This window comes from Oreochromis niloticus, linkage group LG18 (genome assembly GCF_001858045.2).
Source record: "Oreochromis niloticus isolate F11D_XX linkage group LG18, O_niloticus_UMD_NMBU, whole genome shotgun sequence".
In the NCBI taxonomy this organism is placed as follows: domain Eukaryota; kingdom Metazoa; phylum Chordata; class Actinopteri; order Cichliformes; family Cichlidae; genus Oreochromis; species Oreochromis niloticus.
This window is the reverse complement of record NC_031982.2, coordinates 10195092-10212379: the sequence shown is the minus strand read 5'-3', so window position 1 is coordinate 10212379 and position 17288 is coordinate 10195092. Positions and strand designations below refer to the sequence as shown.

Sequence of the window (17288 nt, the reverse complement as noted above, 5' to 3'; positions counted from 1 at the left end):
TTTGAAACAAGCTATCGGAAACGACTCGACGATTCATCCAAAGAACCTCGTTCTTCAATGTCCGACATACAAACAAGTCTCTGGATGTTTACAGTTGTTCTGCGAAGATTTCAGAACAAATGGAAGTCCTACCGACACAGGTTTGTGCCTTGGGTAGTCTTCAACCTGTCTAAAAATGAGAAAACACTGCGGAATGTGACTGAGCGCTCGAAAGACAAGCTAGTCCCCGATGAGGAGGTTTCGCGGAGCCTGCTGACGCTCTTCAGAGCCCTGTTCAGGAGTCATGGGTTTCATCAGAGGCAGTTCCAGACTCCGTTTATGCCGCAGCTAACAAGTGAAGCAGAGCAGGTTGGAGGAGATCCGGTGTGCGGACAGGATGCCATGTTACAGACACTGGGATTCTGCATTGAGCGGAAACCTAGCACTTTACCATTCGCAGGAAGCGGAGTCTTTGTCACCAAGGGATTTGTACCCAAAGGAGCAACAGTTGCAATGTATCCCGGCACTGTTTACCAACCCTATGAGCCCATTCTCCTTCAGTCTATCAGAAACCCCTTTGTATTCAGATGCATTGATGGCATCCTGGTTGATGGAAATGACAAAGGCATCTCTAGGATGGTGTTCAAGTCGTGCAGTGGAAGAGACAGAATAGGTCCTTTCTTGACCAGCGACACAAGCTGGCTGACAGACACTCCCCAAAACCCCCTGGCTGTGGGTCAGTATGTGAACAACTGCTCTGACGAGAGGCCTGCCAACGTGTGCTACCAGGAGTACGACGTGCCAGACAAGTTTCCCATTGAGCTCCACCAGTATCTCCCTAACGTCAACTACAGCCAGGGTACACAGAGGCGTCTGCGGTGTGTTGTGCTAGTGTCTCTCAGGGACATTTCAGCAGGGGAGGAACTCTTCTCTAACTACTACACCATTGTGCATTAATATAGTTTCCGAAAGCCTGCATTGGTGACATTCAAACATATCTCCACTTTATTTAATTAAAGGAAAAAAAAAAGGAAAAATCAAACCGCTCCCTTTGGAAAAAAGGCAAAGCTTTTTTTTGTTGTACGATGTATTGTGTTGTTGGCTGTTTTAACTGAGCAACTGTGGATGAATAAAGTATTTGTAATCTTATTTGATGTGTGTACCACAACCTTTTCATGGTTGTTAAGACAGTAATTTCATTTGATATTAAGTATATGAATTATGGTAGCCTACTTACTCATGGTTTTTGTAGTTATAGCAGAAAAGAAAGAATGAAGTGTCCCTCTTATTGGCCGAGGCAAAAATCATCACAAGGTCATGTTTAAGAGTGGTGCGCTGATACTGCTGGATGGTCCATAGAGTTGCTCAAATGTTTTAGCTGAAAGCTTTAACTGTTAACTGTCCATGGAGTTTAAATAATTAAAATATTTCCTATTGAAATGCACTGAAATAGAGCATAGAGATAACAGAACTACTTGTGCAATCCAATTTCAATTCAGTTTTATTTACATAGTGCTAAATCCCAAAAACAGTAAGGTTAAAACTCTACAGTCATAGAGAGAAAATCCCAACAATCACAGAAGAGGGGGGCTGAAAGCTGAAGGCTCTGCCTCCTATTCTACTTTTAAATATTCTAGGAACCACAAGACTGAGAGCAAAGTGCTCTGTTAGGGTGATATGAGGTCTTTAAGATAAGATTGGACCTGATTATTCAATATCTTGTATGTGAGGAGAGGGATATTAAGTGTGAGTCTACATTTAACAGGTAGCCAAAGCTAATATGGGAGAAATATGCTCTTTCTTTTTTGTATCAATACAAACACGACTACCTGAGATCAGAGAAAAGCTGCCCATTAAAACAGCTTTGCTGTAGGGGAAGGCTTAAATATACAGAATCTAGATTTGTTTTTTAAAGTAAACAGGGATATTATATCCAGTCACATGAGTGTGCTTCATAATTGATTATTATTGTGATGCTTCTCTCATACTTAGAGAATAATCTTCTGAATATGTATAATAATAATCTCATAATAATCTAGTTAACTCTGCTCTGGTCTAAACCAGAGTAGAGTCCAAAGTCTTCCAAGTAAATCAGGAACTTCTCCAAGAAGGTGAAACTGGTAAAGTAGAGAGATGACACAGGGAGAAATGCGTTGTGTTAGCTCAGCTAAACTGGGTACTTTATCAAAGTCCTGAGAAGCAAATCTCACCACTCTGACTCAGTGGATACTAACTTAAGCATTATCTAACTTAACTTTCATCTCAAAGGTCACCAGGAGATAAAAATTGCATGTATGGAATCTCCAGTCAAATCTGATTTTTTTTTAAATTAAGGTTTGTTAACTTTTACCCCCAAATAAGTACAACCATCTTTGCTGTCGCTATTCTCCAATATGCTTTTTCACAAGTCTTTAACTCTACACAAAACTGATCAGTATGGAACAGTGTGTCAAAGACACAGAAACTGCAGCATTGTCCCTTTTTGTCTCTATGCCAATTAAAAGTTGTTTAATAATCACACTGGGACAGCAAAGCCTCGGTTAGCTCTATGTGGTATTACACTTCATTTTATTTCTTGAACCCCGCCTGCATGGGCCTTACGCAAACCTTCTCTCCAAAAATGTTGCACAACCTTTTCAGAGCGAGTTTTGACCTATTAGAGACACGGTAGTGAGCCCGAGCACCCACTATTACTGCAATATCCTTCCGCCGAGGAATATAGTCTGGAACAATTTTAATGTTTTATTGTTTATCTAAAGACACATTTGAACACAACAAGTACTGTGTTAAATAAAAGGTGATTCAAACATTAAGTCAGTCAACTAATACTTTATTATCAGTCAAACTGGGTACTGAGTTTGTCGGTGAAAATAGTCCGGCTCCATAAATGCAGTTGTATTCTCGAGCAGCGATCTTTCCACTCGCATGCTGAAGTTGGGAACGGATCATGTCTAGCGATTCTGCTGATTACAACAGGTAACAGGAGACATTTGGTCGTGTTTTTTCAAAACGACACTGGATAGTTATCTGCGCTTAACCTTGCGAAAGTAGTTTGCAGTTGGTGTTATACAAACTTAGTTATTAAGTAGTTAACTAGGCCCTAACCGCTGTTGAGGTGATCTGTTGCTAACTGTTAGCTATGTGACGCTAGCCGCTCCGTTACACACCGTAGTTCCAAACTGCTGTTAAAAGCATTCTGGTTTAAATGTTTAATATTTGGCCATGTCTAACGTAAAGCACGCCGGGACTTTGTAGTGATAAGTAAAACTCATTTTTACGGTCGTAGCTGGGGATTACCCAAATTGAGAGCCGTCGGACCAGGCTGTATGTAGGCCTCAGTAGAAGGCACCGTTGGCAGTACAGGCCCAACTGGCCGACATATTGGCTAATGGTGAGCGAAGCAGAGCTCCATGTTGAGGTACATCCAGCGTGTACAGATGTAATTTTAATCTCGAGGACCACAGTGGGTGTGAGGAGCCAGCCTCAAACCTTTACAGGTTACGTAAGCGGCCATTTTATTAAGGACTTGCAGTTGAGCCCGGCTCGTGCAATTTGACACGTGCGCTCAGTGAACCTCCAGACTGTGAAACTACATCCCCGGGGCGTTACCCAGACTACGATTGACTATCTCACTACATATCTAACGTAATTTCTGTGTTTTAGTTTCTCACCGTGAGCGCGAAATAGGCGGTCTTATTGTTGGAGATGAGTGGGCAGCATACCTTCATATTAAGTGACGCCTCGAAGAAACTATCGCTGTAGCATGCGTTCAGTTTAATTTTTAAGGGCACATTTTATGTGAAAATTGAAGTGTCTCATTTTCAACAGCTCAAGAGATAGAGACCATGGGGGGCCAGATGGAATGGAGCCTGATGGTGTCATCGAGGTAAGTACTAAGGCGAAATATAAACTGGCGCTATATTTTTGGCTGTAAATTGATCAGTAAAGTACTAACTCATCCATGTGCTGTTTTCCCCAATTCAGAGCAACTGGAATGAGATTACGGACAACTTTGACGATATGAACCTGAAGGAGACTCTTCTCAGGGGCATATACGCATATGGTTTTGAAAAACCATCTGCCATTCAACAGAGGGCCATCATCCCTTGCATCAAAGGTACAGATACCTTTCTTTTTAAACTCAGAATAGGATTGTAGATGTTTGAGTGAAATGATGGTCTACCATCTTTCGGGACTTACCCAAGACATGGGGATAACTTTGTTTCATGCTGATCACTCAATACTGTGAAATGGTTACTTGATGAGTTAAATCTTGCAAAGGATGACTTTTGTTGTTTAGCCTGTCTGCATGTTTCTGTTTTGAGAAACAAATATATGGACTTAAAATAATTTTTTCCCCTTACTGTCAGGCTATGATGTCATTGCTCAAGCCCAGTCTGGAACTGGCAAGACAGCCACATTTGCCATCTCTATCTTGCAGCAGTTGGATATTGAGCAGAAGGAGACTCAGGCTCTGGTTTTGGCTCCCACTAGAGAGCTGGCTCAGCAGGTATGCTGTTCCTGAGGTCACCATAAACCTCAGCAGTACCTCAGACCTAAGCAGCGTACTGAGGACACTAATTCAGATCATAAGGTACAATCTTTTAAAGATTTGTTCAAATTCCAAAAGATTTGACGAGTATCTTCAGCTAATGTAGTCTCTGTCCGTGGCTACATTGGTCTGAAAGGTGAAATGCTTTCGAATTTTTCTGTGAAAAACTGAGTGATGTGATGGCATACCATCTTTCGGGACTGACTCTTGAAATGGAGAGTTTCTTTTACTCTACTGATCACTTTAAACAGTTTTTCTGCAGTCTGGAGTTTGCAAGTCTTGCCTGGTTCTCTGTGCCACATTATCTTAAACACGTTCTTCTTTCCCTCTGTCCCATCTCCCCCTCTTAGATCCAGAAGGTAATTCTGGCTTTGGGTGACTACATGGGGGCAACCTGCCATGCCTGCATTGGAGGGACCAATCTCCGTAGTGAAATACAGAAGCTCCAGGCCGAGGCCCCTCACATAGTGGTGGGCACACCCGGACGTGTGTACGACATGCTGAACAGGAAACACCTGTGTAAGTATTACAGGTCCTGCTTACTGGAAGCTTGGGTTGGTGATATGTTTGCTAACAAACATGACATTTCTCTGCAGCTCCAAAATGGATCAAGATGTTTGTTCTGGATGAAGCCGATGAGATGTTGAGTCGCGGGTTCAAGGATCAGATCTATGAGATCTTCCAGAAACTGAGCACAAACATTCAAGTAAGAGACTGACGCACACCAGAGAACAAATAAGATGCCCTTCCGCATCAACAGAGGTCTGCTATAATTGTGTGATCCAGATTTTCTGTTTCATGCAATGATGCTAGCAGATTTTTACGTGGAAGGAGATTATTGTGCACTTGACTGAAAATGAGATGTGGTCGAACCTCTTTCTTAATGTTCGTTGGCTGCAATCTCAAGGTGAAGTGCCACAATTGGCATTGGCCTCTAATACGCTGTACCAAATTTTACGCAGATTTTTGGGAGGTGGTGGTGTAACATGTAATGCTGCTTCTTCAGGTGGTCCTGCTCTCAGCCACCATGCCAGCAGATGTGTTGGAGGTGACTAAGAAGTTCATGCGAGATCCTGTTCGCATCTTGGTGAAGAAAGAAGAGCTTACCCTTGAGGGTATCAAGCAGTTCTACATTAATGTGGAGCGAGAGGTTGGTAACATTTCTGCACATTACGGTTTTAGGATAATCCTGTACCACTGTGAATGTTTTAATTTCCCTTCTCTCTAAAGCACCCTGCTAAAACTGCAGGAGCCAAGCCTCACAGGTTTAGCTCATGTGGCCGTGTAAGCATGGGTACACCAGAGAAGGAGATCAAAGGCATGGTATTGGAAATGAGGCTAGGAGGGACCTCTTTCTTAATGTCCAGTTTCCTTTGTCTCGAGATCCTGTGTTACACAATAGCTGCTCCTTATTTAACATGGAAGTGGAGTAGATGTTAAACTACAGGATTCTGCTGTGACTTCATGTGGATGTTTTTCAGTTGGCATTGTTTTACGTCTCATAATCTCATGTTTGTTTCCAGGAGTGGAAGCTGGACACTCTCTGTGATCTGTATGAGACTCTGACCATCACACAGGCTGTGATCTTCCTCAACACCAGGAGAAAAGTCGACTGGTTGACTGAAAAGATGCATGCTAGAGACTTCACCGTCTCTGCTCTGGTACGACATGTCCTCTCCTTGCTCGAATCTTATGTTGGTGCACGCAAATGGTTTTGCTCTTCGGTATTAATCCTTTTTTTTTTTTTTCTTTTTTCTGCAGCATGGTGACATGGACCAGAAGGAGCGTGACGTGATTATGAGGGAGTTTAGGTCTGGCTCAAGCAGAGTATTGATCACTACTGATCTTCTGGTAAGTGTGAGGTGTATGAATGGTCAAATGATCATCTGTGACGTTACAACCCAAAATGTTTTTAATCCTGCAAAAGTCCTGAAATGACCAAGCAGTCGAAACTTTTGGGAGATTAGGGCTCGTTCTCCACAATGGGTTCTTTTAATGTAGGAATCTGTTACTTATTCACGAGCAACATTAACAATATGCAGAGTCTTCATCAGTCTGTCTGTTAAGGACTTGAATTGAGAATGCTCTTTTCTCCCCTCCCCACACCAGGCTCGTGGAATTGATGTACAGCAGGTTTCCCTGGTCATTAACTATGACCTTCCCACAAACCGTGAGAACTACATTCATAGGTGAGTAAAGTTTCTTTGGAAGAATGTGCCGTTTTTTGCCTCTGAGTCTAACATGGTCCAACTTTCTTCCACAGAATTGGTCGCGGTGGCCGTTTTGGCAGAAAAGGAGTTGCTATCAACTTTGTGACTGAGGAGGACAAGAGGATTCTTCGGGACATCGAGACATTTTACAATACAACCGTGGAGGAGATGCCTATGAATGTGGCCGACCTGATTTGAGCCCTGAGATTTTTTCTTTTTGTTTAAACGCAGTGATAGCGATTGTCCACTTGCATTGTGCTTATTATTCGAGGGGGAAAAAAAAAACTTCTCAATGCTAAACCTTCGATCAGAATTTTGGTATGTGTTAAATGCGAGGTGACTTCTTTGGTGGTCCCTCTTGGACAGTTGTAGATTCTGACCTTGACAGTTGATTGGTTGGAGCTACAAAGCCATGGGGGCTGTAAGCATTAAGGTTCTTATCAGGTATTTCTTTCAATGTTCACTTAAGATGCGTGTATTCGATGTTCTCCACCATTTAGTAACTTACTTGTGGACTAAAAGGTATAAGTGCTGTATAAAGTCTGCAAATTATGTTATGCTAACATATGTGCGATGTATCGTGGGCCTGCTTAATAGAGGCTTTTGTCATGTTATACTGTTGGATTTACTTGCTTTTTGTTTATCTTTTGTGAATGTGTTTAATTTAAATGTACCATATATTTTTTATCCCACTTGCTATATATATATCTATCAGAATTCCTCACTGGTTGGCTATATTTTGCTGACGTGGTTTTACCCTTTACCCAGAGTATATTGCCAGTTCCCCTCCTTGACTACTTTTCAGATTTCCTCCTCCTGGATTGTATGAATGTCTTAATAAACTTAAAAGTTGCTCTAAGTTAACTTATTTTAGTGTGTGGGTTTATACTGTGATTGTTATAACATTTTTAGAACACAGGGTTCAGTGCTGCAACTGACATTCATAGACATGAAGAGATGCAAGCACTCACACCAATATGTATGCAGTACAGAACTTATGTAACAATTCCACTTAGTGGTATTCCTGCAGCAAGATGAGCTCAACTTTAGCAGCACAGTACTCCAGTATTTTAAACTTAAAATTAGTAAACATATTGAAAGATCTGTGAAACTCTAGATCAGGGGGGTCAAACTCCAGTCCTTGAGGTCCAGTGTCCTGAAACTTTTCCACGTATCCCTGCTGCAACACATCTGAATAACGTTAGGTTATTAGCAAAACTATAGAACTAGAGTGCATGCTGAGGTGGCAACCCCTAACCCTACTCAAGTAATTTTAAATGTAAGTGTTTGGAGAATTGTACATCGAAAAGCACCTTTATTGCACCATTCACTCGAGCTGCTGTAACATAATTCAAGCGGCTCAGAATGCAGTCGAGTTGTAGAGTCTTGCTAATGACCTAATTTTATTCAGGTGTGTTGCATCAGGGACACATGGAAAAGTTTCAGGACACTAGACTTCAAGGACTGGAGTTTGACACATGTGCTCTAGATCAGTGGTTCTCAAACTTTTCACAATAAGTACCACCTCATAAAATATATGGCTCTTAAAGTACCACCCTTATGACCAACATTAAAGTACAGTAGTATACGCCTGTTTACACAAGACAATTTGATTTCTTATATGAATTTTATTTATTTTAACTGTCAAACAGGATGTGACAAGTGATCACAACATTATAAAAATTAAAAAATGTTTGGAGCATTCCTGTGTACCACTAGAGGGAGCCCATGTACCACCAGAGGTACACGTATCACAGTTTGAGAACCTGAAAGTGTTGAAATGAACCCCAAATACAAGGAAACCATTCCATTTAAATCTTGGTCAGATTCTTTTTTAACTCCTGAGAAATGCATGACAAAGTGATCTTATTTTCCACTGTATGCGATTAGTGGATATGTAACAACTTGTATTGTTATTTAGTTTTTAAGTGTTTATATTTGCCCACACTCTAATATGTAAGATATCTCAAAGCTGCACTATTATAAATAAACACTAAGTGGCACTGTTCATAAGACCTGTGACCTGACATGGAAAAAAAGGACTGGGGTTAAAAATCCAGTTAAGGCAGCAGAGGACACAGATGTACACGAGCTGCGACAGCATCTTTGTCTTCATTACTTCATGTCGTTTGTCCAATTCCAGCCAAGCCATGGATGTGTCCGTTTTGCATATAGCATTACGCTGATAGGTTTTTTGGGAAATTACTCCATTTCTTCTCCCCATTTTGCCTTTGTACACCACCACAGTGATTTTTGGACCAAACAATCAAGACGTGGTTGAAGTGCAAACTACGCTTTAATTGAAGGGGTTTAACAAAAGTATTGCACTAACTTTTTAGGAATTACAAATATGTTTAGATACAGTGTCTTTATTAAACAAACAAACATAAGTATTAGGATTGCTTTTAGGAACTTTGTTTTTGCAGTCAATGACTGCCTGAAGTCTAGAAGCCATGGACATCACCAAATGTCGTGTTTCCTCCCTTGAGATGTTGTGTCAGGCCATCACTGCAGCCACTGGGTTTCTCTGCCTTTAGTTTAGACTTCAGGAGCTGAAATCATGCTCTGTTGGGTCTAGGGTTGATTTACCCATTTATCCATCTGCACTGTGAAACACTGTGCGATCAGTTTTGCAGCATTTGTCTGCATCTGTGCAGGCTCTTTTAGATGTTTTCTGGTGAAGTCTGTCTTTCTTGTTCACAAGTGTAACCGAAGACCTCATACTTGCAGACCTTGATAACGATATGCCTGCCTCCTCGAGAGCGTGTTCGACTTAGATGTTGTGAACTTGTTTTTCTTAACCATGTATATAATTTCCACCATCCTCTTTCATTGTGTCCTCTCCTTTTTCATGGAACAATAAGGAAACAGTCAGTTGTCCAATAACTTTTAAATTTCTGAAATTGGTTGACTGCATAAAAATGGCTGTAGTCCCTAAACAGTTGATGCAATATTATTTTTAAACCCCGTCAATTAAAACTTGTAGTTATACTTCATTTTTGTGCAATGAAAGTTTGTACTTCAGTCAGCTAATGTGCAGACAGTTTATATGAAAGCTGACATAGTCATTTGCTCTTAGAGAATTAGGTCAGCAGGAAGCATCCCGACGCTCCTGATAAAAGTCCACTTATAAAAGCGTTCACTGGGAGCTTATTTCCATACCGTTCCACTGTAGTCCTTTATATTTATAAACGTACACAAGAGGACAGGCGCAGATTGCAGCAGACTGTACGGGCAGCAGAAAGGATCATCGGCGCCCCCCTGCCCTCCATCCAGGATCTGTACCTCTCAAGAACCAGGAAACGGGCAGGGAAAATCATCACAGACCCCTCACACCCTGGACACAGACTTTTTGACCTGCTGCCCTCTGGCAGACGGTACAGAAGCCTGCAGACCAGGACCACCCGACACAGGAACAGTTTCTTTCCCCTCGCCATCTCCCTCCTAAACAGTTGACCTGTCACACTGCTCACACTGCCAGACTGCAACTGCACCTTATGTACATTCTGTAGTATTCATTCCACCTCTTTTCATTTCTGTATTTTATGTATATACGTTTAGATTAGTTATTTATAGTTGGTTTACACAGCTTTGTGTATGTATGTGTATGCATGTGTAATGTATATATAGACACGTGTGTGTGTGATTTACATTGCTGTGCTTGAGAGCCACCATCTACCGGAACCAAATTCCTTGTATGTGTCTGCACATATACGTGGCCAATAAACACGATTCTGATTCTGATTCTGAAGAATATTAGAGATGCAAATATGAGAGATTCTCCCACTTCATCTGGGAGTCTGTATGGAGGAAAACACGTCGGTAATAATCTACTCTAGCATCAAATGTGTTGGTGTCACTGGAGACAGGAGGGAGAGAACCTCAGCACACATAAAGAGTACAGAAGCAACACATAACAGCAAAAACAAGCAAAAGAGCAATTTGTCATTGTATGTTTAGGCACTAGCAGCCTGTCACAAAAACACATCATTTGTTTCCATTTCTTTATTTGAATGTAGAACAAAATGTCAAAGATAACACAGTCTGACAGACACCAAATCTTTGCACCAACAAGATGATTTCCAAAAACGTTTAGTTTAAAAGAAGGCGTGTCTCAGCATGCTGTGGAAATGGGACAAGTGAACGGTATCTGAGAGTCACGTCTTTGAGAACAAATCCAGTATGTATTCATTGTCAGTATGTATGGAGGAGACCAGGAGAGAGGTACAACAGTCGGTGTCTACAAACACACGGCTCTGTCATGGTTTGGGGCTGTCAGCGGTGTTGGGCATATTGTCAAAATTTATAGAATTCTGAACTCAGAAAACAGCAAATCTGTGAAGAATTGGTCTGACAGATACCTTGCTCAAGCAGAGAAAATCATCATTGTAAAGGGTCGAACTTTGCTGTAATGTAGAGAAAAATCCTGCTAGCAGAACTGACCACAGAAATAGCAGTTTGAAACAACAATGTTGCAAATGTGGAAGCAGAAACCGCGCAAGCAGAAACTGTGGACAAAAGTTTCAGACTGTCTCAGCAATGCAAAGCCCCAACCATCCAACATCAGCATGGAGGAGGGAAAGTCACGCACCCTTGTCTAAATCATAAAGACGATTGTGGGAAAATGTTGTCACTGCTCAGTGACAAAAATAGCCTACTTATGAGCCCCTGAAACAAGACCCAGGAACTGGTTACAGGAAGAGGGTGACAGATTGTCCTGTTCTAACTGCTTTAGCAAATGCTACTGACTGGACCTCATACCACAGGCTATAGCCAGGGGAAGCTACACCACGTGTTTGGTTTTGGAACTGTATCTTACTACTGAAAAAGTTACGTCCAGATGAACAGAATCAACTTTTGGGGATTAAAAAAGTAACATCAGATTTTAAGCCACCGTTCAGTACCAGCATTCTAAAAGAGTACAAACTCTTTTTGCCTTATATACTGTATGTTTCTATATATGTTTCCATACGGCTCCATAAATTGATGGACCTATTTCACTGTTGTAGGAAAATGTAAAGAAATTATGGTTTGTTTGAGACTTCTGCACGGTACTGTAGTCTGTGACTGTGGGTTCTTTGACAAGCTGTGGGGCCGTGTGTGTGCGTGTACTTCATTTGTTGCTTAAGTTGACAGTTAAACGTCTCTGGACTCTCTGATCATGTTAAGACGGTGGACAGTGGGAGGCTCTGTAGACGGGCTGCAGACCGCTCATCCAATCCGACATTAGAAACAGTACACGTGTTTTGTGTGCCGGTAAGTGTAAGCTAGTCAGTTAAACAGGAAGAGGCTGGAGTTGATTGTTAGTCTGCCATTTGCATGCAAACCCACAGCATATGGAGCTCATAATGCAAGAGAAATAGGTCATATGTAGACCACAAAAACAAAAAATAGTCCAACGGAGACAGCAGGAACCACAGGAGCAATCAAAGCAACATGTTAGCTGCAGACACAGGTTAGAAAAACCCAAAAAATGCAAAACAGTAAACCAGAAAGTACACTTTGTAAAGACAGTGGTCTGCCATGTGGACATTGAGGTTATACCAGTTTTAATAAATGCGCCCATTAAAGCCAATCAAATGGGACCAGATTGACAAAAACTAAAATGAAAGGAATTTTCTCTATATATTATATTTTATTTTAAATTTCTAAGTAAGTAATTTCATTACTTCTTTACTCCCGAAACACGAACAGCACATTAGACATAAAAAACCCCTAAAAAGCCTCAACTTCTGGAATAACACTCTTTGATCAACCCGTAAACTATGAATTGAAGAAAAGAGTACAGAGAAGGCTGAGATCACACTGTGGAGACCATTTTCCTGCACTACAACCTGCTGTTTTCATTTCATTTATACATATTTTATCATAACACATCATATACAGATCCAATATGTGATTAAAATGAGGACATTACATGCAAATCAAATATCAAAATATCAAATAGCACTGAGCACTCCTTACCCTTTAGTCTAACCTCTCTTTCTCCATCTCTGAGGGAACTTACCTCACATGCTTTTGTCCCCCTGTGAAATACAGCAGCTGGACCTTTAGCTAGCAACACACTGCAAACACACAAACTGCACACAGATAGTTTGTGTGTTTGCTGATGTTTGTTGAGCCCATAGTAACGCTATTTTTAAAATGACCTGACACTTAAAAAAAATAAAAATGTTACTTCCTTTGTGCTTCCTCCTCTTCAGAAGCGTTAGCTAGATTCTGATCCACGACTTAGACACCTGCGCTCGCTCCAGCCCACTTTAACCCCCGAGTATAAATGTTAGAAATTATACCTCTGAGCCTAAATTAATGAGTTTGCTTTGAAAATGTAAAGAGTAGAAAGTGAGGTCATTTATGTAAACATTTAGTGAGTAAAAGGTCAGAAAAATAAATATTCACATACAGATACCTAAAAATACAGCTTAAATATGGCACTTTGTTCCTTCACACCTCTGAATTTGGGTAAATGTTGTGCAGAAGAAGAGTTGTACGACCTGCAAAATGTCCCGTTTTACATGAGCACGCACCACGCCAAGCAGAACTCCTGACTTAACAGAGAGATTTGACGCATTGTGATACCCACATCTCTAACCAAGGTCAATCCACTGATCTCCACCTGGTTGAGCACATTTGTCATTTGCTGAAAGCAGAATGATTTATGAGCAAACTGCTGCAGGCAACTTCATTTCAAATGTGCTGTCTGGGTGCACAGAGGGAATTACAAAGACTGAAATCTGTACTCTCCAAAACATTTAGAGGCGGCGGCTGTGAGGTCGTCTACTAATGGGAAGAACTGTGGTTTGATTCCTGGCTGCTCCAGTCTGCATGCCAAAGAACCCCTACTTACTCTTTGATGTCTCCACCGGAGAGTGAATGTTAAATAAAAAGCACTTAAGTAGAAAAAGGATGGAACAAAAGCGCTTGTGCAGATGAGGTATGTGTATAAAAGTGCTTTGAGAGCTCGAGTAGAAAACTGCTGTGTAACAGCCAGTCCATTCGCCTTACATATGGAAACTTTAATGTTTCTTAGCAGCTTGTGTGACGCTGCCTTGCTGGTAAGTTCAGATAATGATAAATGCTTCTGTGCCGTTGCTGGATGCTTAAATGTTCAAAAGTTAGGTCGTCAGGTGAAAAAAGCACTACATATCGACCCGTGCATTAACTCTTTATTTCCAAGTAAACCATAATAAAAGGCAGAAAAATAAAACAGCGTTTCTGATCAAATCACGGATCAATGCCCACGTCATGCCAGCCGGTGGTTTGGTGAGAGTTTAAAGAGTGAAGCAGAAGGAAGCAAATCCCTTGTTTTTAGTTTTTAGTTTAGAAAACACCGTTTCACCCCAGACAAGTCGGGTAACCCGACGGAGTGAACAATCAAAGATCTAGACACAAGGGAACTACGCAGAATCCCCTCCACAGCTCTTGAACCTTGAAGTCATTAGCCTTTTGTCGGCTTCCTGATTGTGTTTTCATGACCTGCTTTGTGTGAGCAGTTTCTGAACAGAGGGGCCGGGTCTTATTCTAGGCTGCACATATTTATAGTATTTTTTTAATTAGCTGTATTTAACCTACTATTGTCTCCCAGGGTTGCTCAGGTGTGCTAATCAGCACAGTCAGTGCCTATTTTTAGGAACTGTCCTCTGTCAACACAATTATTTTCCAAAAGTCGCCTCTTGGGACCTGACAATAGCGTCTGATGACTAAAGTCAACAGTTAACTCCTCGCGGGACAATTCTCAGAAATGATGACTTGAGTTAAGCCGAGAGCCTGTCTGAGTGGTGTCCCAGAAACGATGTGGGCTTCATAGATAATTGGCAAACCTTCTGGAGGAAACCTGGTCTTGTTAGGAGAGACGGCATCCATCCCACTTTGGATGGAGCAGCTCTCATTTCTAGAAATATGGACCAATTTATTAAACCCCCCCAAAATATGACTATCCAGAGTTGGGACCAGGAAGCAGAGTTGCAGTCTTACACGCCTCTTTGCAGCTTCTCTCCTCCTGCTACCCCCCCCAAAAACCCGTCTCCATTGAGACTGTGTCAACTCCCAAACAGACAAAAAACAAACTAAAAACCAGCAATAAACAACTTAAACATAAAAAATCACAAAGAAAGAACAATACAGTATCCACATCTGAACCAAAGAGTAAAACAGTGAAATGTGGATTATTAAATATTAGGTCTCTCTCCTCCAAGTCTCTGTTAGTACATGACTTAATAATTGATCAACAAATCGATTTACTCTGCCTTACAGAAACCTGGTTGCAGCCGGATGATTATGTTAGTTTAAATGAATCAACACCCCCGAGTCATTCTAACTACCAGAAATCTCGAAGCACAGGCCGAGGGGGCGGTGTGGCAGCAATTTTTCACACCAGCCTATTAATCAACCAAAGACCAAGACAGACTTTTAATTCATTTGAAAGCCTGATGCTTAGCCTCGTCCACCCCAGCTGTAAAACTCAGAAACCAGTCTTACTTGTTATCATCTATCGTCCACCTGGGCCTTACACAGAGTTTCTCTCTGATTTCTCAGACTTTTTATCTGATTTAGTGCTCAGCTCAGATAAAATAATTATTGTGGGTGATATTAACATCTATGTAGATGCTAAAAATGACAGCCTCAACATGGCATTTAATCTGTTATTAGACTCAATTGGCTTCTCTCAAAATGTAAAAGAACCCACCCACCACTTTAATCACACTCTAGATCTTGTTTTAACATACGGCATAGAAACTGAACATTTAACAGTGTTTCCTGAAAACCCTCTGCTGTCTGATCATTTCCTGATAACATTTACATTTACAATAATTGATTACACAGCAGTGGAGAGTAGACTTTATCAAAGTAGATGTCTTTCTGAAAGTGCTGTAACTAAGTTTAAGAATATAATCCACCCACTGTTATCATCTTCAATGCCCTGTACCAACATAGAGCAGAGCAGCTATCTGAACGCTACTCCAACAGAGGTCGATTATCTTGTTAATAATTTTACCTCCTCACTACGTACGACTCTGGATACTGTAGCTCCTGTGAAAAGTAAGGGCTCAAATCCGAAGTACCTGACTCCGTGGTATAATTCTCAAACACGTAGCCTAAAGCAGATAACTCGTAAGCTGGAGAGGAAATGGCGTGTCACAAATTTAGAGGATCATCATTTAGCCTGGAGAAATAGTTTGCTGCTTTATAAGAAAGCCCTCTGCAAAGCCAGAACATCTTACTATTCGTCACTGATTGAAGAAAATAAGAACAACCCCAGGTTTCTCTTCAGCACTGTAGCCAGGCTGACAAAAAGTCAGAGCTCTACTGAGCCAACAATCCCTTTAACGTTAACTAGTAATGACTTCATGAACTTCTTCACAAATAAAATTCTTATCATTAGAGAAAAAATTACCAATAATCATCCCACAGATGTAATATTATGTACAGCTACTTTTAGTACCATCGATGTTAAGTTAGACTCTTTTTCTCCAATTGATCTTTCTGAGTTAACTTCAATAATTAATTCCTCCAAACCATCAGCGTGTCTTTTAGACCCCATTCCCACAAAACTGCTCAAAGAAGTCCTGCCATTAATTAATTCTTCGATCTTAAATATGATCAACCTCTCTCTAATAATCGGCTATGTACCACAGGCCTTCAAGCTGGCTGTAGTTAAACCTTTACTTAAAAAGCCATCTCTAGACCCAGCAGTCTTAGCTAATTATAGGCCAATCTCCAACCTTCCTTTCATATCAAACATCCTTGAAAGAGTAGTTGTCAAACAGCTAAGATCTTCTTATGGCCTCTGACAGTGGACTCATCTCTGTGCTTGTCCTGCTAGACCTCAGTGCAGTGTTCGATACTGTTGACCATAATATCCTATTAGAGCGATTAGAACATGCTGTAGGTATTACAGGTACTGTGCTGCAGTGGTTTGTATCATATCTATCTAATAGACTCCAATTTGTTCAAGTAAATGGAGAGTCCTCTTCACCCACTAAGGTCAATTATGGAGTTCCACAGGGTTCAGTGCTAGGACCAATTCTGTTTACATTATACATGCTTCCCTTAGGCAGCATCATTAGAAGACATAGCATAAATTTTCACTGCTATGCAGATGACACCCAGCTCTACCTATCCATGAAGCCAGGTAACACACACCAATTAGTTAAACTGCAGGAATGCCTTAAAGACATAAAGACCTGGATGGCCGCTAACTTTCTGCTACTTAATTCAGATAAAACTGAGGTTATTGTACTCGGCCCTGAAAATCTTAGAAATATGGTATCTAAGCAGATTCTTACTCTGGATGGCATTACCTTGGCCTCCAGTAACGCTGTGAGGAACCTTGGAGTCATTTTTGACCAGGACATGTCCTTCAATGCACATATTAAACAAATATGTAAGACTGCTTCCTTCCGTTTGCGCAACATCTCTAAAATTAGAAATATCCTGTCTCAGAGTGACGCTGAAAAACTAGTTCATGCATTTATTACTTCCAGGCTGGACTACTGTAATTCATTATTATCAGGATGTCCTAAAAACTCGCTGAAAAGTCTTCAGCT

At 41.0% G+C, this 17288-nt stretch overlaps 2 protein-coding genes and 4 non-coding genes across 6 annotated transcripts; all 6 read left to right on the top strand.

Annotated features, from left to right (window-relative positions):
- Positions 1–10: 10 nt before the first annotated feature.
- On the top strand, positions 11–1341 carry setd9 (SET domain containing 9). The gene has a single exon (XM_003438046.5). It carries the CDS (start codon positions 58–60, stop codon positions 934–936), a length of 879 nt encoding a protein of 292 aa, XP_003438094.1. The 5' UTR covers positions 11–57; the 3' UTR covers positions 937–1341.
- A 1460-nt stretch (positions 1342–2801) lies between these two features.
- eif4a2 (eukaryotic translation initiation factor 4A2) lies at positions 2802–7605 on the top strand. Its single transcript, XM_003437803.4, has 11 exons — positions 2802–2955; positions 3808–3865; positions 3964–4096; positions 4350–4489; positions 4882–5050; positions 5128–5237; positions 5538–5681; positions 6055–6192; positions 6293–6382; positions 6641–6720; positions 6795–7605. The coding sequence occupies exons 1-11, from the start codon at positions 2927–2929 to the stop codon at positions 6937–6939; spliced, it is 1236 nt and encodes a 411-aa protein (XP_003437851.1). The 5' UTR covers positions 2802–2926; the 3' UTR covers positions 6940–7605.
- Positions 4144–4218, top strand: LOC112843031 (small nucleolar RNA SNORD2). Its single transcript, XR_003215119.1, has one exon. It is a non-coding gene; the product is annotated as a small nucleolar RNA SNORD2 (small nucleolar RNA).
- On the top strand, positions 4701–4775 carry LOC112843030 (small nucleolar RNA SNORD2). The gene has a single exon (XR_003215118.1). It is a non-coding gene; the product is annotated as a small nucleolar RNA SNORD2 (small nucleolar RNA).
- Positions 5275–5454, top strand: LOC112843029 (small nucleolar RNA SNORA81). The gene has a single exon (XR_003215117.1). It is a non-coding gene; the product is annotated as a small nucleolar RNA SNORA81 (small nucleolar RNA).
- On the top strand, positions 5747–5930 carry LOC112843027 (small nucleolar RNA SNORA81). The gene has a single exon (XR_003215115.1). It is a non-coding gene; the product is annotated as a small nucleolar RNA SNORA81 (small nucleolar RNA).
- Positions 7606–17288: the final 9683 nt, after the last annotated feature.

Coding starts and splice junctions, on each gene's coding strand:
- setd9 (XM_003438046.5), top strand. CDS start 58: ATGTCCGACATACAAACAAGTCTCTGGATGTTTACAGTTGTTCTGCGA.
- eif4a2 (XM_003437803.4), top strand. CDS start 2,927: ATGTCTAGCGATTCTGCTGATTACAACAG. Junction 2,956..3,807: donor GATTCTGCTGATTACAACAG/GTAACAGGAGAC, acceptor CATTTTCAACAG/CTCAAGAGATAGAGACCATG. Junction 5,238..5,537: donor AACTGAGCACAAACATTCAA/GTAAGAGACTGA, acceptor CTGCTTCTTCAG/GTGGTCCTGCTCTCAGCCAC.